At 39.1% G+C, this 23685-nt stretch overlaps 1 protein-coding gene across 2 annotated transcripts in view; it reads right to left on the bottom strand.

The window, feature by feature from the left end:
- Positions 1-23685, bottom strand: part of PIK3C2G (phosphatidylinositol-4-phosphate 3-kinase catalytic subunit type 2 gamma) — a 361549-nt gene that overhangs the window by 270922 nt on the left and 66942 nt on the right. Inside the window, exons 10-12 of one of the 2 annotated variants that reach the window (XM_012933403.2) lie at positions 16091-16124; positions 11163-11358; positions 4531-4653 (exon numbers count right to left, since the gene is read on the bottom strand). In XM_012933403.2, the coding sequence (XP_012788857.2) occupies positions 4531-4653; positions 11163-11358; positions 16091-16124 (353 nt within the window). The remainder of the gene's footprint in view (positions 1-4530; positions 4654-11162; positions 11359-16090; positions 16125-23685) is intronic. The other variant, XM_004611287.3, reaches the window with a different exon arrangement.

Genomic DNA, 23685 nt, shown 5'->3' with positions numbered 1-23685 from the left:
CGTGAAAACAAGTCAGAGGTTGATAAATGTGGTTTTATGGCTGAAAAGGTGCCCCTCTTTTCAGTAAGATACTTAGCCTTCTGAGGCTTCCCTTTCCTCATCTATAAAATGGAATGAATAGAGGCAGGCAGAAAGGGGAGGGAAACCAGGGATATTGGTGGTGGAATATGTGCATTGATGAAGGGGTGGGTGTTGGAATATTGTATGACTAGAACCCAATCTTAAACCATTTTGTAACTGTGTATCTCACAGTTATCTAATTAAAAATATTCCAAAAATGGAATATTGTACAACACAGTGTGCAATAAGAAGTAGGTTGCATATTTGTACCACCATTAAGTAATAATATAATAATGTATATTAGCCACTGTAGATGGATAGTTCTAGTTAAAAGTAGGAAAGGGGTGGTGCCTTCCCTTCTAAAAAAAAGAAAGGGGAAAGGTAAATAAAAGAACTCCCTGAGTAAGTGAAATCTCCTTTTCAAGATTATCAAAGTTTTAAAAGTTGCATTTTAGTATCTAAAACTACATTAATTTTTTCCCATTTTCATACTTGAAGTAATATTCTTTCAAAATATTGCCAACATATTTCTCAGCCTAAAAGAAGAACGAAACAGTATAAAATATTAATAGTCCTGTGGAACGCACAGTAATTTTTTGAATCTTCTTTTACCTACAACTGCCTTTCAGTTTTTATATTTCCTTACTGGGAAGGAAATTATAATTTCACTTTATTCTTCAGGAAATCTATAACTTTTCCCTATAGAGCTTTACTCTTTCATGTGTAACTTGGTGAGCTTTTCTTACCAAAATAATGACCAAAATTTGATAAGTTACAGTGGATAGTTACTGTCAATACCTATTCTGTCACTTTTATTAATAGAGGCAAATTCTTCTAGGGAAAGAATACATGCTTTCTAAATATTTATTCATATCTCCCATACATATGAATTTTTTTAAGCTAGAATAATCTCACATTCATTGGAACTTTTTTAAACTTCTGCATGGCTATTGAAATGTCAGAGAAATGAAGTTTTAGACAATAAAGGGAAAGAAAATTACTTTAAGAGACAATTCAATACGTTGTCAGATTGCTTTCTCAAAATCCAAGCAGCCGGCACAAACCTCAAGATTTAACCATTTATTTGCCTTCTCTATTTGAAAATAAGCAAGCACAACATTTTTTCTTAAAAGTTCTGTTTCCCACCCCCCCCATTAGGAGAGAGTCAGAATAAATTTTTGATAGAGAAATGTGAGATTCTTTTTTTAAAAATCAGTACAATTATTAATACTGATAAAAAAATAGGTTACTGTAAGGACTTCCACTTAGTTTTCTTTTTTTAGTTTTTGGGTCACACTGGCAATGCTCAGAGGTCACTCCTGGTTCTGCACTCAGGAATTATTCCTGACAGTGTGACTTGAAAGGATCATACGGGACGCTGGGGACCTGGGTCAGGCAAGTGCAAGGCAAATGCCCAACCCACTGTACTATTTCTCCAGTCCCAGGATTTTCACTTTAGTCTGAGTGAAACAGGGAACTATTTCTAGAGTTTTAAACATGAGAATAACATGCCTTTACTTGCATTTTAGAAGAGGTCTGTTCAGGGAGTGCTCTAAGGAGATGCGGAGTATTTTTAGGACATGGAGACTGAGAGATGGAAGTTCAGATGAAAAATTTGACCCAAATAATTGAAACCGAAACTGATCGCCAGAACAATCTCCATGGAGGAACAAACTTGGGATTAAAATAAAGAGTTTCAGGGGTTGGAGCGATAGCACAGCAGGCAGGATGTTTGTCTTGCATGCGGCCGACCCAGGTTCGATTCCCAGCATCCCATATGGTCCCCTGGGCACCGCCAGGAGTAATTCCTGAGTGCAGAGACAGGAGTAACTCCTGTGCATCGCTGGGTGTGACCCAAAAAGCAAAAAAAAAGAAAAAAGAAAAAAAAAGATCGAGTTTCATAGTAGATATGTCAAATGTAGAAGTGTGAAGCCTGCCAATGACCTTGGTTTAGTGCTATTCATTTGGGAGTCTCTGGAAAATTGATGACATTTTGAGGTATATGATCCTAAGAGAAAAGTTAAAGAGAAATAATAAATACAATGAAGTATAAGCTAAAGGTTAAGGCCATGACCAGTCTGAGAGAAGAAAAGGAGATGGAGAACGAATGTTTGGTGAATGGGGAGCAAAATGAATGACAGAGACGAAGAGAGCTTATTTTAAGATGGAGAGAGATATTGTGTCAAATCTCCTAAAATATAATGCACATTAGACAGGGGGACTCTAATGGGACATTTCAGTGGCACAAGGTGATAGGAGCCTGCTTGAAGTATGTTCTAGAGCAGGCTTGGGAGGGTGAACAAAATATGTGGATACAGACAATTCTTTGGAAGGATCATTCTGTAGACTAAAAAGAATTTTAAAAAACAGAGTGGTTCCTGATGTGAGAATGATAGAGTCTTGTTTTTATGTTTTAAGATGGTGGAACGATTTGTAATGTATTCATTTGCTTCTGACTTTATACGGTGTGAGAAACTGTATTAAGAATCAGAATGAAAAGATCATCGTTGGAGTCAGTGGGTCAAGTACTTGTTCTGCCATTTGCTGGCTGTGGGACCCGATGCAAGAAATCGTGGCTTAAGAAAAAAATGAAGTACGACAGGTGTGTGAGGAAGTTGGAAGAGTGTTTTGGAATATAATTTAGTGTACTCAAGGTGAGTGTGAAGGCACAACATTCCTGACAGATGGAGGGGGCCTACAGGGTTGGGATCTCTCAGTGGGTAAAGTAGAGTGAAGTGCGGGATGGGTGAGGCTATTCCTAGCGGTGAAGGTGTAGATAGATGGGGCCCAAACCACAGAAGGCCTTGCACTGCTATACTGAATGATTGACGCTTTATCGCACAAAAATTGGGGAACCGTTGGTGGATTTTAGAAACCTACACAATCTGTTTCTGTGCTCTGGAAGGGGATTTTGTAATGGAAGTTTGGGTCCTTGGACAAGGAAATAAAGAACCCTAAGCAGAGCCGGGAAGATCAAGTTAGCACGACCAAAGACAAGGAAGATTTACTTAGAGGGCAGGAACCCAGAAATGTCAGAATCCACCATCTCTGCTGACCGTAGTAACAAGCACTCAACCGAAGAGAAATAATTTGACACCAAAGTTGATCATTGGACTCCTAGAAATTGTGGAGCATTATTATCAGCATGAAAGCACAATATTGGGATTTAAATTGCCTCCCACCCTGAGGTGGGAAGAAAACTGGCCCTTAGCAAAACAGTGGAGAAGCCAGGGAAAGAGTTAAAGTTAGTGGGTAGCACAAATCTAGAGCACAAGGAATTGTTGAAAACAACCACAGATGGGTCCTAAGAGTTCTCTGAGATTCTGAAAGATGAGAGATGGCTTTGAGCTAGAAATGGAAGAGCAGGATAGGGATCCAATCAAGAAGGGACATTTATTTTGTGATTAAATAGATCTCTATAAATGGTGAGACTGGTGTTGGAATATTGAATGTAGCCAAAGTAGAGAGAGAGTATGAGGGAAATTGTCTGCCATACAGGCAGGGAAAGGGTTGGAACAGGGGCGGGGGTGAGGGACTACTGGGGGTTTGGGTGGTGGAAAATGTGCACTGGTGAAAGGATGGGTGTTTGATGATTATATGACCGAAGCTCAAACATCAAATCTTTGTAACTGTATCTCATGGGGAATTTAAAAAAAAAGGGGGGGTGGAGAGAAGATAATAATAAAATAATAAAATTAACATTCTGAATAAAAAAAGAAAAAATAATGTGGAGTTCATGCCCAATTCAATCAGCTTAACCAATGGCTGAATAAATAGTACTCCTACATTATAAAAATAAAATAGATCTCTATGAAATGAGGAATATCCAACCAGCCTAATGAAATGACAGTTTAACATGATATAGGTAAGTACTATTATAGGATTTCATTTTTAAAATAAAGTTAACAATTGAACCTTGTGGAAAAATAGAGACTGCATGCCAGTGATCATTTCATTCACTGGTATATTTAGATTTATGACCTCCTTTCCCCAATACAAAGTATTCTGTGTGTACAACCTTTGAATGATGAATAAAAGTCTGCTTTTGCCAGTTTCCTTCTTTGATCAGTTGGTTGAGGTGGATTGGACACATGTCTAGGTTTGAAGTTTGTGGGCCACACCCAGCAGTGCTCAGGGCTTGCTCCTGGCTCTATGCTAAGTAATTAATCCTGGCAGTGCTCAGGGACTATATGGGATGCTGGGGATTGAATCCAGGTCAGTCCCCGGCAAGGCAAATGCCCGATCCACTGTATCATGGCTCCGGCTCTACATGTTTAGGTTTCTAACCAGATTTCTTATTTGTTGAGTTCAACAGTCAGTTGTGTGTTAACACTAGACATTCGTCACATCTCAGAACCAAGTCAGCCGACTAACATTCCATCTTTAAACAACTCTTATTGTTCAATTAAGAAATAGGCAAAGAAATGTGTATCAGAGAGATGATCCTGCCAGAATCAAGATTAAACTTACGTTTCATTCCAGTTAACCAAAGAAAAAAGCAGCTTTTTGGCTGGAATATGCCTGCAGTTTCTCACTTGGCACAGCTTCCTTCCAGCATATGTGAGCCAACAGGAAAAGGAAAATACTTTATAGCTGAAAAGAGACAACATTGATTCAAAACACGGAACACTCTCAACGTAATGGTTTTCTATGTAGGTCAATTATTTTAATAGTTTGGAGTCAAATGATAATGTGCTGTTGGCTTGTATAGAGCATGCTTTGAAAAGTACCTTAAAAGTGTGTGTTGGGTAATGTCAGCAAGATAGGAAGGATCAGAACTTCCTTTCTCACCGAGACGAGACATCGATTCAGTAACTATACACAGGCCAGTTCCTTTTGTGAGAAACAAGGACTCCTGTTCCCCAGGCACGTATGAAAGCAGCAGCAGAGAAACCAGCAGGGAAAATTGTGGCACTTTTTCCTCAAAGCCTTCCATTCAGCAGAGTGGGGTGAGATCAGCAAGACACTTCCGATTCCCAGCTTCCTGTTGTGTGCAAAAGAAGTCTACAGCAACGTATGCATGGCCAGCGTTTGTATTTTTTATTCCTTAACACCAAAGAATGCACAGTATCATAATTTCTCTCTAAGTGGTTTTTTGTTGTTGTTGCTTTTTTTTGTTTGGTTTTGATTTTTGCAGCAGGGTGTTGAGGGGTGGTGAGGAGTATGGTTGCTTTTGATTTTTTTGGTGGATATTTTTTTTTTTTTGGTGTAACCTGGATATCTGTACTAAGTAGGAAGAGACACTAGGTTTGGAGCTTCTAAAAACAAGGTGATGATTTGAATTACAAACTCATTTGCTACTCTCCTTCTTAGTTCAGTGAAAAATAGACCAGTGAAAACTCCCATCTTTCTGATTGCTTCCTGTGGGGAGAGACGTGGAATGTTCTAGCTCTTTGGGGTCTGTGCCAGGGCCTGTTTTCTGCTGTTCCAGTCCTTGAGAACAAACAGAAGCTGAAAAACTCTGGATTCCTGGACTCTGGACTATTGTGAACCAAAATTAGGAGACTCATAAAGGTGGGGAAGGCATCTAGCTGTCTGATTTCTTCTGGAACTGTCTAAAGGACAGCTTTCTAGTCCACCAAGCTCAGAACAGATGGGACCTGCATACTCTGAATTAGTTCTTCTCAACCTTCGTTCAATTTTTCTTCACTATTGCTCTATTTTCTTCACATTTTATTTCCTATTTCTTCTCTGACCCCCTCCCACTCCATATTTGTCCTGTGGGCCTTCATTTATATTATTTTCACCTGTGTTCCCTTTGCAGTATACCGGGGAATCTTTGTGGGCAATTTGTCCTTTGGTTGAGAAATGCTGCTTTGGATAACCAGGATGAGGTGAGAACAAAAATCAAAGTTGAGCAACTTTCTGCAGCACCAAAGAATGCACAGCATCACACAGACACAAGGGAAGAGAAATTCTGAGCTCTTGAAGGAATAACACAACCTCCCCAATGAAAATCTTACATGTGCAACTCCAGAAATTTACCTACAGAAAACACTTGACAGGCTCCAAGACTCTAGCTAGACTGGTGACATTCTCTCCCTTTACAAAGCCAAACACAGAGAGACGTTTTCCTAACCCACACATCCCAATACAGAGTAACAAAGGAACAAAATAAATACGCTGAAACAAAAATCCCAGAAATGGAATTACATGAATTATGTAATAGAGATTTCAAAGTTAACTACCATAAGGAAAATGATACACAAAATTATTATATATTAAAAAAAGAGAGAAAATAGGGGCTGAAGAGATATCTCAGTGGACTGGAGTACAGGCATTGCATGAAGTAGTCCTGGGTTCAATTCCCGGCACTTAATGGTTCCCAAAGCATCAGTATGGCAGCTCATGTAAGCACAGAGCTGGGAGAACCCTAAGCCCTGTCACGATAGCCTCACCACAATGTTCTTAAATCACATAACTTTTGGAACTAAAGAATACAATAGATAGCTTAATTGAACACACGTCACCAAAGGAGTTCAAGAGGATACTTGACCCAGCAGACAAGAAGAATGGAAGATTACAGTGACGGTGGGCAGTAGGGATTTGGATGGTAGTAAGGTGCAATAATTTCATCAAAACCATAAACATTAACACAATTGTAGTTGTGTCTCATAAACTAAAATGCAAAAAAAAAATGTTGAACCCTCATAAATTTAAAACAATAAAATAATCAAAGATACAACACTGGAAATTATCTAGTCAGGAGATGAGAGATTGAAGAAAGTCTGAAGGACTTATGGTAATTAAAGTTGAAAAAGAGTAATCACAGTTATATAAGATAGCACACTTCAAGCAGAAACTGTCGCAAGAGACAAGGAGTATTGTGTAATGATATAGGAGGCAATTTATCAAGAGTGTATAACAATGATAGAGATAGGCAGATAGATATATAAATAGATATAGGGATGTACCCAAAATGGAAAGGGTTTATTAAGGAAACAAGGACAGAACTGTACAGATAACATCACCCAGTTTTTATTACCCACTTTCCCTACTGGATAAAACGACCAGAAAAACTCAGTTAGAAAAAAAAAAAAGGCTGTGCATGACAGTATGGAAAAAACGGGGCTTTAAGATATCCACAGAACATTTTTCTAACAGTAATAGAATGCACACCCTTCTCAATCCGACACAGAGATATTTTTTGAAGATAGATCACACTAGGCTACATACCAGGTCTTAATAAAATATACGAACTTGAAATCAGACCTAGCATATTGTTTTGCCCAGAATAGAATGAAAATGAAAATCAGTAGCAGAAAAAAATCTTGGCTATGCATTAACAGATAGAAATTGTCATATTTTAACAACCAGTAGGTTATACACAAAGATGAAGAAATGAAAATGAACACATACTGGGGCAAAGCTATGGAGCAGCAAAAGCAATACTAAAAAGTCATAGCTAGAAATGCATGTTATATAAAAGAATCTCTCTTTTGCTCTCTCTCTATCTCATGCAAACACACACACGTACACGCACATGCGCTCTCACAGTGATTTTATACTCAAGAGACTAGAAAAAAGGACAAAATAAGAGTTAAAGTTAAAATAAAGAAGGAAATAATAGTGACTAGAGCAATAGTGCAGCAGGTAGGGCATTTGCCTTGCAGGTGGCAGAGCTGGTTATAAACCCCAGCACCACATATGCACCCAAGCCTGCCAAAAGTAATCCCTGAGCATAGCCAGGTGTGCTCAAAAATGGGGGAAAAAAAGAAGGAAATAATAAATATTAGAGTAGAGATAAATGAAGCAATAGAAAAGCATTACAAAAATAAAACAGTCACACCATATGCTCAGTGTAAACAGGTTTATCTATAATTATCTGAATGTATAGTTTTTCATCAATTAAAATCAATAAGTTTATATTAATTGTTGAATATTTTATTACATTGTGTATAAATTGGCACAACCGCAGCAATATGGGAAGAGCCGTCGTTGACAACATCGACAAGGAATACGATTGATTGGTTCAGTACTTCCGTGATTGTGCAAGAGATGCAGAGAGAGAGAAAGCCACAAAAAGTTGCCTGTCTTTGGAAACTCTCAAGCTTATTCGCTGACATGGTCTGGCTCGAGCCTCAGGCAATCACAAGCTGATTTCTGAATTCGCAAAGCTGTGCATAAAAGTGATAAAGGAAGACCTCAAACAGAAAAGAGTAGCAGTGTTGGCCGATGTGGCAGAAGCCGGGAAACCCATTATTTTTGTTGTTGCAGCCGATTCGCAACACCCTCTCTCCTTCACCAAATATAGACCAACATGATGTCCTCCGACATTCTGATGGATCTATCACATCTTCAAGAAGGGCAATGGAAAAGGATATCCATGACTTCTACTTGAATCTCTTTGACAGCCACATCCACCTGCCCACATACCAAATTCCGCAGGATGGATATGTTGTTCCCAGCATTCTCCCTTCTGAAATCCAACACACCATTTCGTCAGTAAAGAAGCATACAGCACCCAGTTCAGACAAGGTCAGACCAGAACACCTGAAGAATCTGCCACCAGTACTCTGGCTCGGTTCTTCACACACTACCTGTCTGAATGCAAGATTCTGTCCCAGTGGAAAACCAGCAGGACCGTCCTGTTGTACAAGAAGGGAGACATCCATGACATCGGCAACTATTGCCCAATCTGCCTGTTGTCTGTTGTCTACAAGTTATTCACTCAAGTCATCCTGAATAGGATTGGCGGAACATTAGATGAAGGACAACCATGTGAGCAAGCCGTGTTTCGAAGAGGATTCAGCACCATTGACCATATCCACACGGTGACCGAGCTCATTGAGATTTTGGAAGAGTTCAAGATGCTGCTCTGTCTAACATTCATTGATTTAAAGAAGGCCTTTGATTCTGTTGAGACTGAAGTGGTCATCGAAGCCCTAGCCAAACAGGGTGTCCAAACTCAATATATCAGGATCCTCTGTGAGCTGTATTACAGATTCACCACCAGGATCTCACCATTCTACAAAGAAGTGATCATCAACATAAAGGGAGGGGTTTGGCAGGGTGACACCATTTCACCGAAACTCTTTAGTGCCACCCTTGAGAACATCATGCGATGACTGGAATGGGAAGGAATAGGAGTGAATATAGATGGTCGGCAACTATACCACCTCCGCTTTGCCGATGACATGGTTCTCATAATACCAAGTATCAGCTGAGCAGCACGAATGCTGGCTGACTTTGACCACGAATGTGGAAAGGTCGGACTGTAGCTGAATTTTACAAAGACAATGTTCATGAGAAACGGACTAGTTCTTGATGTTCCATTTGCCCTCAATGGAACGAACATCTCCGAATGCAGCAGTTATGTGTACCTAGGTCGAGAACTCAACTTAACAAATGACCTGGTATCTGAACTGCACAGAAGGAAGAGAGAGCAGCGTGGAATGCCTTCAAGAGTGTCGAAGAAGTAGATAAGAGGATGAAGACCTCCAGCTCCACGCACATCTTTTCTACTCCACCATTCTTCCTGCACTAACATACACCTCATAGACTTGGCCCCTACAAAAACAGGATGAGAACGCTATTTGGGTATCCCGAAGAGGAATCAAAAGAGCTATGTTTTGGAGTATCACATTTCGCTCAAGTGAGAGAAAAAAACTGGAGTTTTGACCTCCTGCGTCGATGATCAAGAATCAGGGACTCTGTCTTGTTTGCCATGGTGTCGAAAATCAGATGGGCCAGACACGTAATGCAATTTAGAGATGACCACTGGACAAGAGCTGTTACTGACTGGATTTCACGGACGCCAAAAGACCACGTGGCCGCTCACCAACGAGATGGTCAGATTTCTTCATCAAGACCCTGAATGAATGGTTTGAGGTGCTTCATGTTCCTGGACTGAGCAGACGCTATTGGGCTATACTAGCACATGACAGGGATGAATAGAGCGCCCCCTGGAACAAATCCAGGAAGAATGGGATGGCAAGTGATACAAGTGATGTATAAGTTATTTTTAAATTCTTTAATAACTAAGAGAAAAAGTATAAAAGAATCTTTATGTATTCTAAAGGAAAATGCCTGAGCACAATTACAGATAGCGTTTTTTATATATGAAAGTAAAATCACCTTTCTGACTATATTTGTACTACTTAGTTATTTGAGAAAATATAAAGATAATTATCTTGTATTCAGGTTTTTTATCTTCTTTTCTTTAAAATATTTGATCCGTATAGAGCCATTAATAATTATTCTCTTATCAACTTCAACTTACTGAGTCATTATGTCACTAAAAACTTAATTCATAAAAAATTTAAACATATTATCATATTACTTTATTATTAAATATAATACACAATAAACAAACTAAAATCTTGCAACCACCTCTAGTGTTCATAATAATTTTGTGGTAACATATATAATTCTTGCCTAACTCCTAAAACCCACAAAATGTTGACTATCCACAACCTAAAAGGAATCATGTTGAATTTTCTTCTTATTTTAAAATATTGTTCATCTCTTTATATCTATATAGGCCTTCCTTTGTATATAGCCACTTTTCACTGAATCTCAAATATAGAAAAGACAATCATAAAATAGAATGAGTATCTTGTTTCCTTAATAATATGTTGGCAACAAGAAGCATACTTTTACTATGGAGAATAAAGTTTTAAACATGTTTTTATGGATGAAATCATAGTGTAAATCTCACAAACACTTTGTAAAGCTTCATTCAGTATACACTAATGAAAGAAAGCTGGCAAACTAAAGAAAAACAAACTCCTGTGTTCTAAGATCAAATTAGTGGTCTCCTGCAGGGATGGGCTAAGAGATATAAGTAAATCTGGCATTAGTGGCAAGAATATGGTGAAGGGTAGAAATAGGCTTTCGGTGGTGAACTTAATGGACACATGTGTTGATAACCTATAAAGCCTTGGCACATATTTATTTAAAATTCACAAATGACAAGGAATGCAATGTTAGATCAATGAAATTTATTTTAATTATGTTTATAAATTATAAAAATGAGGATAAATATAAAATTTCAAATGTTTTCATAAAATGTTAATTTCTACAAAGAACTCCAAGCCACATTGCACTCTAATTAGAAGGAATGTAAAAATTAAGTTTGTGAAACACCCATTACCACTCACCTGTGGACCCAGGTCTCTGGAATGTTGTGAGCAGCATAAAGTGTGAAGGTGAGGTGGGAATGCAGCCCCGGATTTACATATGAAATGCTATGAGGTGCACTCAGAGGCTGGAAATCCGCATAAAAGCTGCAGCAGTAGATACCAATTAGCTGGTAGATGGACACAGATAGGTCACTTGTCACTTTCTCTATTAATTCTAAGGAGTAAAATAAGATAGAAGTCAGCTCTCTGAAGGGACATATTTATCATAAGCCATCAATTATAACTTTGAAGTGGTTCATAATACAATTTAAATCAAATTTAATTAAAATGACTGAAGCCAGTTAGCCACCCAGACTACAGTACACAGTGAAGTTAATCAATAAGCTCTCCTATCTTAGTCTGCGGACATTTTGGAAACACGGTTTTAATAAAAAATGAGAGTTTTGGATTAGTAATTTGGTGTTTGGATCAACTGCAATTTGCAATATTTCTTGTTCATGATTGTTTAGAACTAATTTTCAAACAAGGAAGATTTTTTCTACATGGGATTTAAAGCAAACTCCATCAAGAAAAGTAATTACAATAAACTTAATAATGCTATGATGTTTATTGTTAACTAGACACTGATATACCTTGTGTGACTCTAAAATGATAATGGAAATAACACATGATTAAAACCGAAAATGAACTTGAAATGCAACCTCTTCAAAATAAGCCTTATTTGAATTTTACCTTTAAATATTTAATGGGGTCTAATAATAATTTTTATTTTTATTCATCTAATTATTAGGTGGATAGAGCCGTGCCCGGCTATGCTCAGGGCTTATTCGTAGCTCTCTGCTCTGGGGTCACTCTTGGCAAGTCCCAGAAAATCATATGAGATGCTGGGGATCAAACCCAGATCTTCCACAAGAAAGGTAAGTGCTTTATCTACTGCACTATCTTTATAGCCCAAACATTTCTCAAAATCATCTTCTGGAAAGAAAAAAATTTATAGAAAAACAACTAAGACCAGAGGCAAATAGATTTCAAGTATTTTTTCAATAAAGACACACCCATATTTCATAGTCCATATGGGCTACATGAAGAAGATTGCTGAATCATCAAATTTAAAAGAATATTTCTAAGAATTACATTTCTCTCCCAATAAAATCTCTTTACTGGAGAAATTCATGATAACAAAGATAAAAATGAAATAGATGAAATGAGCTAGGTAGAGCAGGTGGCCTTTGATCCAAATCCATGTAGATAGTTCCATTACAAATAAAGATACTTATGACGAACATTCTTCCAGGGCCTCTTAGTGAAGTCAGGGGACATACTAAACACTTATATACATTTGGGAATGAATAAAGTCCTATAATCATCATATGCTCGTAACTTGCACTTATTTCTGCTTTAATATTCAATTATACTCATGTTTTTATTTTTATTTATTTATTTATTTTGCTGTTTGGGTCACATCCGGCAATGCACAGTGGTTACTCCTGGCTCTGCACTCAGGTATTATCCCTGGCGGTGCTCAGGGGACCACATGGGATGCTGGGAATCGAACCTGGTCGGCCCCGTGCAAGGTAAGTGCCCTACGCACTGTGCTGTCGCTCCAGCCCTATACTCATGTTTTTAGAGTAAAAAGAATTCTTTGAAAAACTCAAAACATTTTTTACCCAGAAGAAATGTTTAAGTGACAAATATTTAAGTTCCATGAGTGTTTTAAAAAGAATATAGGAGGCCAATAATATAGTGGGCGGGGTGTTAGTTGCACAAGCTGGCCTGGGTTCAAACCCCAGTGTCCTGTATGGATCAGTCTACCAGGAGTGATCCCCAAGCACAGAGCCAGGAGTAAGCCCTGAGCACAGCCAGACGTGACCCCAAAACAAATGAAAAAAAAAAAGAAAGAGATTATATGAGGTGAAAATACTTTATGGGTGAAAGAGTGGGTAGAATGTGGGGAGAGAGGTAGGGTCATGCCTCCATCTGTAGATCTGTTGGTGGCCCCTCAGGACTGGTCCCTCAGGCCCCGTCTATGAAATTGGTCTCTCTACACCCCATCAGCTCCTCCTGGACCATGGCAGATGGGAAGAAAATGTTGCAATAGTAAGTCTGGTCTGGTCTCAACATTTCCCTTTTCCACACTGCAAACGCAGAAGCACCAAGATGCCACAGGGTGGCTATTTCTACTTTTCTTTTTCTTTTTTTAATTTTTGGGGTCACACCTGGCAATGCACAGGGTTTACTCCTGGCTCTCCATTCAGGAACCACTCCTGGTGGTGCTCAGGGGACCATATGGGATGCTGGGAATCAAACCCGGGTTGACCGTGTGCAAGGCAAACGCCCTATCACTCCAGCCCTATTTCTGCTTTTCTGTCACCTCCTCCAGGAAGTCCAAATGTGACTATTACGGAAAAGCATCAGGACCAGAGGACACTTCCACAGGGTGATCTCAGGGACACTTTCGCAGGGACTGGGCCCGGACAGGAGGAAGCACTTCCTCTAAGTTGCTTCTGAAGCCAACATTCCTTTGTGGGGTTCTGAGGGCTTGGGGTGTTGAAGAGCAGAGAGTACCAATAACTGCCATTTCCCTGTGGGATTTTTCGCTGTTTCTTTACTGCCTGTGACGGGCAGGGAAGGAACTGCCTTCAGCTTGGCACACCCCACTGCGTGTCCTTCCACAGAGCTTTCTCGTAATTAAACATTTTGTTGTTGTTGTTCAAGACATACTATTATTCAGTTAGCTATTCATATATTTGTACCAAATGTGTAAAATAGCCAAATTTTACTTATTTTAGTGTTCGCCAATTGTGCCCTTTGTTAAAGCAGCCTGAAGGATAAAGTAGAATGAAAGAGCGCTAATCAGAATTCTCCAAGGATGCCTCAGCAGCAATTAATGAAACAGAAGAGGAAAACAGCGTAAAAATCGCCTGAAAAGAGGCCTCATCAAAGTCTGGAGGCCACCCAATTGGGATTTTTCTGTGCAGGCGGCAGAGAATTATACATTTATTGAAACATCTTGTCTCTAGTCCCAAAATTGTACTGTTGATCCTCTAAAACAGGAAACACCAACTTCTGATTAATCATCCCTAATCTTGTGCCAGCGAGAATGCTTCTACAATTAATCATAAATTAATTGTAGAAGAAATCATAGTAATTTAAGCCCTAGCACATTGGGGGGATAGTCTTAACTATCTTGATAATTACTCGAGCACTTTTCTTTTATGCAGAAATGTAGTTTTGGTTCTCATTTTCTTTTCCATGGTATACAAAGATGTGTCTCTAGCAATGCTCTTCACTTCCAAAACTCTGTATATAGAATACATTGCTAATATTAGAAATTTATTGAAACCCAATGGGGCTATCGGGTTTGGGTGGCAAGATACAGAATTGTGGTTTGGAACACACCTGATTTTAGTCTGATAAAGGAGTGACAGAACCATGAAACATAGGAACGGTGCCACTATAAATGTAATGAAGAAATATTTAGCACAAATATTGATTGATGAAAACAAAACATGAAAAGGTCTGACATCATTGTTGCCTACTTTAGTGAAGTCTCGAATTTCCTGAGATGTGGTGTGAGGGCATTTTGTTCCAATATTCCTAACAGAAAGTGAGAGGTCAGCAATTCTTTCTTGGCTTACCTTTGAGCTTTCTCATTCTTCAATACTTGGACACAAAGGTATCCACTGATTGCTTTTCTCAAAGGTGTCCTTGGGTGTTATAAACTTCTGAAACACGGATGTTTACACTAGCAGAGTTTTCTCCATACCCTATTTACTATCTTAGTTTTCTTTGTGATGTGATGTGAATCAGATGAAAACATTTAAATATGTTTTGAGTGGTGGGATTTAGAGAAGAAGGGCTATTTCTATGTGATGGTCTACTGAAAGTGATAACGGATATGGGAAGTGAGTTGGGGGATTGAGGTGCAATTTACTGTCACCTCTAAATTCAAGTGTTAGGTGAACATGTGTGACTCAGTTTCCTTGATGTTTCTCATGTTCAAATGCCACATTCCATCTGCCTGAGCACACTAAACAGCGCTAGCCACATCTTATACATTGGGTGTTTTTTATTTTATGTATTTTAGGAAATGAGGGACAATGAGTTTCATTATTAAAGATGGACGAAGAGTGGCAAAAGTTGAAATCCAAAACCAGTTTTGTCTGATTTCCAAAGCTAGATTATATAGCACACTTGCTTACGTGCACTACTTTCTCTATAACAAAATTCTTTCCTGCAGTTTCATCATAGACTTAGAACTTTTGTGAAGACTAACTACCAGAAGCGATTATCCTACCAATTAAGTTAAATTGGTCTTTCAAACAGAGCTGGAATTTAAATTTGAAATGAGGGATTGGGGAGAAAGTCTGCTACTGTTTTTGACTTATTTCATCAAGTACTTTATTGATCAAGTAATAACATTTTGTAATCTTTTGGAATGGTTGTAAGAATATCTTTAGTATTTTTGGAATATTTTTCAGATCTTTTGACTTTTCCAATTTCAGAAAGCAACAGAATTTCAAGTGGACTTTCAGTCATTTACAGAAAAATTCTAGCTCTAAGAAATATTTGGACAAAGAATTTACTCTCAAAAAATATTATGTATGTATTTGTTGCCATAAAAACAGAATAAAATTATTTAAATTATATTTGGTTCCATAAAGGGCTGGAGCAATAGCACAGTGGTAGGGCATTTGCCTTGCACAGGGCCAACCTGTGTTCGATTCCTCTGCCCGTCTCAGGGAGCCCGGCAAGCTACCTAGAGTATCTAGCCCACATGGCAGAGCCTGGCAAGCTATCTGTAGTGTACTGGATATGCCAAAAACAGTAACAATAAGTCTCACAATGAGAGATGTTACTAGTGCCCGCTCGAGCAAATTGATGAGCAATGGGATGACAGTGACAGTGAGAGAACTTATTAAAAATTACATAGGCACATGTTTTACCTTTTGTTGACGTCTCTGAATTTTGAGGAAAATTCTGCAAAAGAGATAACACACAATGCTAATTCAGGCAATAAATTCATAAAAGAATCAAATAAATTTTAAAATCTAAACTCTGAATTTGATCTGGATTTATAATGATACAAAATATATTTAGTGTCATATATCACTGTTGCTTATCAAAACAGAAAGCATAAATTATAAAATAAAGGAAAACCTTTTTGAATTGTATAATGTACAATTATGTTATATACTTTGCTGCTAGAATAAACTTAGCCCTTAGATCTACTGAATCCCTCTTCCACAAAAGAAACTTACCTTTTCATACAGTGGGTTTCTAACCTTGTTTAGTATCTTCAGTAATTTTTTATTTAAATAAGACTGATTTATAATATTTATATATTTTACATATTTAATATAGGTATACATTTTATTTATAATAGTACTGTAGCACTGTCGTCCCGTTGTTCATCAATTTGCTCGAGCGGACACCAGTAACATCTCCATTATGAGACTTGTTACTGTTTTTTGGCACACTGAATATGCCACGGGTAGCTTGCCAGGCTCTACCTCAAGGGCAGGATACACTTGGTAGCTTGCTGGGCTCTCTGAGAGGGACGGAGGAATCAAACTGGGGTCAGCGGCATGCAAGGCAAACACCCTACCCGCTGTGCTATCTTATCTTATAGTACATATAAGATAAGGTATACAGACCCATTTTAACATCTTTATTACATCCAGTTCTATTTATTAGCAATTATTCAGAACATGCTCTAGGAAGAATCAAAAGAAGACTTGGATAGGGATGGGCAAAATATACCAATTAATTATAGAGTTATATTTTTTACTTTAAGAAGACTCAAAACTTATAGTCAGAAAATTTAAGGAAAGTAGTATGTCTCATTTCACGTATAAAATTAGAAAATAGCACTTGGTCTTGGTGCACTTAATCTCACCTTCATTAGATATTCCCCCTGTTGAAAATCTAAAATTATTTGGTAATTTAGGATTTAGTGAATATAATTTAATTATTGTGAAACCTAAATACAGAGATTCATGTAGTCATTGAAAACAAGGTTTGCATGCAAAAGCAAATTTAATTTTCTAATAAAATCAATTTAAATTGACACTAAATTATTTTATAAGTTTTCTTTTCCTGGAATTACAATTAATGAAAATCCTTATTTCTTAAATAAACTAGGGTGTGTTTTCCTATAACAAAGACCTTTCTGCGATGTATTTTTATGAGAGAATATTTTTTTCATCCTCTTTAACAAAAGGATTAAGTTTATATTCACTTTTAATTTAAAAACATTGATGGGAACTTTTTTGGAAGTATTTATATGAGGCACAGCATTTTATTTGTGCATAGTTTCAAATACTAAATTTAACAACATGTCAAGACCTTCCTATAGGTAAGACTGAGAAATACTGACCCGACTAAACTAAATTTCAGTTAATTTGGAAAACTGAACCTGTATTTTAGAATCACTGTGACATGCACTGACAATGTCATTCTATGGGTTGTTTATCATGTGAGTATTTAACAGATGTACATTATGGAACCCTCTAGAATATAATTTAGAAGGAGGGAAAATTGTTTCCAATGCTGAAAGGAAGCTTGTGTAATACAGTGCTTCACCTTGCCAAATTTTACATTTAAATTTACCTAATTGCTTCCCTCTATGACAGGAAATAATGTCTTGCAAGTTAACCAATATTACATCCAAGAAAAAGAAAAGCTTCTAAATATTCTAAATTGTTTAGAATTCATTGGCAGAAGACCCATACTTGTCAGTTATTTAATCTTTGCCTCATGGTGGGTGGAAAACTCAACTGTTTTGATACTATTAACTGCAGTTGGTTATTACAAAAATTCTGTAAAATGTAGTTACTGTTTGTGTCAACAAATATTATACAGGGAGCTCACAATTAAGATGGCATGCAAAAAGAATGAAACTGAAGGGTGAATGAAGAAGATATTGATATTTCGTTTTTCTGTGGGGCTGGGGGTTCTCCCCCAATGCTCGGGGTTTACTGCATTCACAGAAGCACCTTACATGATGTACTTGGCTCTAGAGTAAGTAAACTTTAAGCACATGCTGAAAATAATTAGGATTTTCTTTTTAGGAATATTAAACTATCTATTTGTGCCATGGCATGAATGAAATAAAACTGATGGTTGTTAATTCTTGTCTTCATGTCTATACAGGAAAAACAACTTATAATTTTAGTGCTCATAAGTACACAAAACTGGTAAAATTTGGACATGGGAATATTTTTTACAACCCTTCTAAGAAATAGTTTTTTCTTTTTTAGAAAAAATCATCTCTCCTTGAAAGATTCTTTTGACTTCAGATAGATTGAAAGTTTTATATGTCTAAGAAATATTTTGTTTTTTGCAAGTATGTTCAGAAAAAAATGACAATTTTAAAGGTAAAGTGGTTTTTGTTTTACAAGTAATTCTTTAACATCACTTGAGGAGCTTCATTCTAAAGTTAGACTTATTTTTCCTTTGGTTGCTTGTTTCTATTGATTCACTGAGAGCAGGATATCAAAGTTGATAAGTTCTCAACAAATAAGAAGATATGTGACCACATTTGTAATTCATGGAAATGGGTATTAAAATTCTATGGGGCCAGAGATATGACTCAGTAGCAAAGAACATACTTTGCATGTATGAGACCTGGATTCGATCCATAGCTGTTTGAGAAAACATTTTGTGTGCGTGTGTTTAGGGTCACAGAATAAGGTGTATGAAGGAAGGAGTAAGCCTGAGAAACAGCTGTGCTCAGGGCTTACTTCTGGTTCTGTGTTAAGGGTTACTTTTGTCAGTGTCAGGGGACCACACGCAGTACTGGGAATCTAACTGAGGTCAGCTACATGCAAGACAAGTTACCTCTCCAGCTTCAAGAAAGAATTGCTTTGTGGAATAAAAATATAACTATTTCAAACGTTTAAAATTGAAATTTCAGTGTATTGTTTGTGTTATAATATTATTGTGTTGTGTTCTGAGCTTTTAATCACAGTTTACCTTGACAATCTTTTGAATAACTGCCCTCATTGTTCTATAGAGCCTCACTGCAACTGTCAATATTATGCATAAGTATTTATGTGTATGTACTTAGTATTATTACAAATGAAGCTAATAATAATAGAAGGCATTGTTGGATATCATTGGTTTGTCCTTTCCCCCTTGCCACTAGGAGCTTAGGTTTATCAGTCACACCCATCAAAGTGCTCCCGAGTCACTCCCATTCTTTTGTTTATCTGTAACCAATTCTACCAGTTTATCTGTTCTTCCCTTAATCAAACTCTGTTAATTGGTAAGGTCAGAACTTCCTAGGACACTGAATATTATAACATTGCCTTTCTCTCCTCTTTATGCCTTTTGAATAATTTACTTTAAAGCTATGTCTTTTTTGTATAGACACAAGAAGACAATATTATGTTTTTATAACTTAAGACTTAATTGGCCTCGATATTCCCTCCTGGGCATCTGCTTTCTCCACTTAAGCCTCAGTTGCCCTCAGTTCCTAGCACCCCAAAGTAGGGTCCCCGACGTGGGACGGGAAGGATCCAGGGCAAGCGGTGAGTTATGTGCTACCCTGGCATCGAGATGGGCCTGGCCAAAGTGCCTAATTCTTAACTATAAGTTAAGAGCTTGATCATAGACAAATGCTGTCATGATCCAATAGTAATTATGAGACTGGGACCCTGCCAGGGATGGGAAAGACTGATCTGGCCTGAGCACTGTAGTCTGAGATTGAGATGGCCCCAGGAGAGCAATTCTATAAGCTTTAATGCATCTCTTATTGTGTCCATACAAAATAATTAATATTATGAATTCTTATATGTTTGCTGGCTGAGGAGAAGAGAAACACATTCATGGGACTCTGCCCTTGGGTGGATCCTCCTGCTGAAAGAGAATTAAGTCCTAGGAGAAGCATCCCCTGGGGGAAAAGAACCTTACCCTATTGCTGACCACACCTATGTGTATGTCTCAGCCCTCTCATGCTGTGGAGATTTAACTAGGCTGTAAGAGTGGGTTGGGGGCCAGATCCAGATCCACGGCGCCAGATCCACTGGGGCCAGATCCACGGAGCCAGATTCATGGGAGCCAGATCCACGGGGGCCAGATCCACAGATCGAGAGAGAGACCGAGAGCCGGGAGAGAGGCAGAGAGAGAGAGAATGAAGTAGGATGGGGGAGAAAGAAGCAGGAGGAGAATCAGAGGAGAATGGAGATGGACATGAAATAAACCGATCGAGCAACCAGTTTGGCCTTCTTCCTTCCTTCGCCTGCCTCGCCGCCTGCGCGCCTTTTCTTTTCTTTTTATTTTTACACAACTGGCGTCCCTGTGCGTGCACGAATCTCCAACCGCTGTGCAACTAAAGGTAAGAATAGCGTTCGGTAGAATTCCACTCTAGAAAAGTTTGGTGGGAGAACAGAATTTTGTGGTGCAGTGAATTAAAATACTAGACTTACTGCCCCAGTAAGATGGGACAAAAACAGTGCCGCGAGAAGTCCGCTCAAAATTTTTCGCGCAAAACTGAACGTGGCAAGTTTTTTATTGAATTAATTAAGCATTTTGCAAAGAGAACTGGGCATCATGTTTCTCGGGACCAACTTCGGTCCTGCCTAAAAATTGTCTATAAGTTTCATCCTGGGTTTTCAGATAAGGGTACTTTGGAGCCTAAGGTTTGGGAAAAAATTAAGGATAATGTCTTTAAGGAATTTAAAGGAGGGGCTAAAATCCCCAAACAATTCTGGGTAACTTGGGAAATCATTAATTCCATTCTCAAAGCTTTGGAAGATACCTCTGAGGAGGAGGAAATTAGACATGCTATGGGAGGCTTTCCTCAGGAGTTAAACAGAGAGGATTTTAAATTTGAGGATGAAGTAAAGAAAGTTTCTACTACGGAGAGAGCCTTACCCTCAGCTCCTCCCATACCCAAGCCTAGAAAGAAGCCTGCTGCTCAATGCGTGGCTGCTCCCGTACCCAAACCCCGAAAGCAGCTCAAGGCGTTTCCAGTGCAGACACGTTCTCAGAGCAAAAATCTCTCTGCCACTGATGAATTAACATTCTCTACTGATGTTAGGCCAGAGAGACCACCACCTCCCTTGTATGACTCCACTTCTAGTGAATCAGAGGAAAGTGATGGGTATGATGAGCCAGCTACCACTTCCTCAGATTCTGAGTCTGAGAGCGGCTTGGTAGAGGAGGCTTCTCACAGGAGCCGCCGCCCTTCAACCAGGCGGCCTCCAGGTCACTCGGGACACGCTCCCGACAGAAGCTTACAGCTGAGACCTCTCGACCGTAAATGGTCAATTCCACCCAGACCCCATGAGCTCCATCTCTTTTTTCCCATCCAGCTAGAGGAAAATCAGTCTCCATCTTATGAAGGGTTAGGAATGGATTCACTCAGTAATTTTAAAAAGGCCTGTGCCTTGTACGGACCTACATCTCCGTACTGTAAGGAGTATCTTACAGGCTGGAGCAAAAAGGCTCATTGGGTACCTCAAGATTTTCACGTGGTTGCTAAGACGTGCTTAAGCCCTTCTCAGTATATGCAGTGGAGGATGTGGTTCAGTGATGAGGCCAAGGCAAAACTACAGAGCCTAGGCCACACTGGACGAAAATTTTCAGGGATTAAATTGACTTATGAGATGTTAATAGGTGAAGGGAAATGGCAGGACCCTAAAAAGCAAGTCACCTTGCCTCGTGCTGTGTTTTCTCATGTCCGAGACGCCGCTTTGTGGGCCTGGGAGAGGATTGATGCAGATGCTGAATTCAAGGGAAGCTATACAAAGATTATTCAGGGAGTCTCAGAACCTTATGCAGACTTCATAGGGAGACTGATGGAAGCCATAGAAAAGCAGGTGAAGGGTAAGGAAACTCAGGAGCTTTTGTCCAAACAATTGGCTTTTGAAAATGCTAATGAGGATTGCCAGGCCATTTTGCTCCCCATTAAGGAGAAGGAGGATATTATGGGATACTTGAAGGCATGTCGGAATGTTGGTTCTATCAAACATCAAGCACGTATTAATGCTGTTGAGGCCTATGCCATACAGAGGCAAGATAAGGGTAAATGTTTTAATTGTGGGAGATCAGGCCACTTCCGTAAGGACTGCAGGGCACCTCAAAACCGTGCCACTGTGAGAGCGCCACCTGGACCTTGTCCACGATGCCGTAAGGGAAACCATTGGGCAAGAGATTGTCCCTCCAATCTTGGCGTGGCTGCTGACCCCAATTCGGGAAACTTGCAGTGGGGCCAGCCCCAGGCCCCGCAAAACCAGGGGATGTTCCCAGCTGCAGCCCTTCTCCCCAGTGTGGAGCTTCAGAGCTCCAGTCAATAGATTCACTACAACCAGCCACTGCAGGGAGCAATGTGTTGGATATTCCCTGTCCTGATACAGTTACCATTTGCCCCACTCAGAGTCCCGACATATTAAATTCTGGTGTAAAGGGACAAGATTTGAGCCCCCAGGTAGAAAGGAAGCTTGCTCAAGTGAACCTTGCAAGCAGCACATCAGGTTTTCATGGTTGTCTGGAGGATTTCCTGACAGTGAAGGTAAAGGCGTCGCCAATCTCTGACTCCACTCATGGAGTGCATCTAGAATCTCAGCAACAAGCGGCTGAGTTCAGGGAACAGGAAGCTATCCCGCGTATGGGATATGCGGAGCTGAGTTCTGTACCTAATGGGCATCAGGTTTTGAGCCAGGATAAAAGTAAGGAAATTTGGAATCAAAGAGTTGTGTCTATTGGTGAATTTGCACTGGCAAACCAAGCAGAACTTTGTATAAAAGGGCTCAGCTACCCTGAGAGGCCTCAGTCAGGTCAGAGGTGGAGAAAGCCTTGTCTAGTTTCTAGTCTTAATTCCAAAGACCATCAGTCAGGAACTCAGTCTGGACAACTGAATCTCAAGTTTTTTATTAGAACCTGTGGTGATATGCTATTTCCAAAGAAGATTATTCAAAGATTCAGGCTGGTACAGTTTTATTTTGGGGGAAATGAACTTCTACTTCTAGTTCATGAGATGCCACCTCTAGGAAAACGGCTTCAGGGCCAGTGGGTACGTGGTTATTCTCCCACTCGGCAATTGCTTATTGACCCAGGAGGCACAGAGATGCCTCATTCCTGGGTGCTCACCCACTCAGCCACTACAGATGCTGAGTCTGGTGAGGGACAGAAGGTATTGTCACTAGGATACTTCTGCTTGTGTGTGTGCATGGTTATGAAGCAGGTTATTTTGGATACCAGAAAAGAGCTTCCAATGAAGGCTGTAACTTGCCACATTGGTTTTTTCATTGCCCATGTGCCAGGGCTGGCTAATATCATCTCAAACTCAGTTTATGCTGTTGGTTTCTTCCCTGGTATTATGACTATGTCTCTAAATGCATCAAACACTATAGTTCAAAAATTGCTTCAGCAGCTACAAGCTGTTTTACAAAAGTGCTCTGAATTTTTTTTTCCTTTTCCTTTATTACTCTTATCTGATCTCATTCTGGTCTGACTGGATCTATGACTTGAGCACAGTTTAAAAAAAAAAAAAAAAAAAGGAGGTATGCCCCGTTTGACTCCTTGTCCTTGACAC

Source organism: Sorex araneus, chromosome 10 (genome assembly GCF_027595985.1).
Source record: "Sorex araneus isolate mSorAra2 chromosome 10, mSorAra2.pri, whole genome shotgun sequence".
Taxonomy (NCBI): domain Eukaryota; kingdom Metazoa; phylum Chordata; class Mammalia; order Eulipotyphla; family Soricidae; genus Sorex; species Sorex araneus.
The sequence above is the reverse complement of the archived record's forward strand: the minus strand, read 5'-3'. Positions and strand labels throughout refer to the sequence as shown.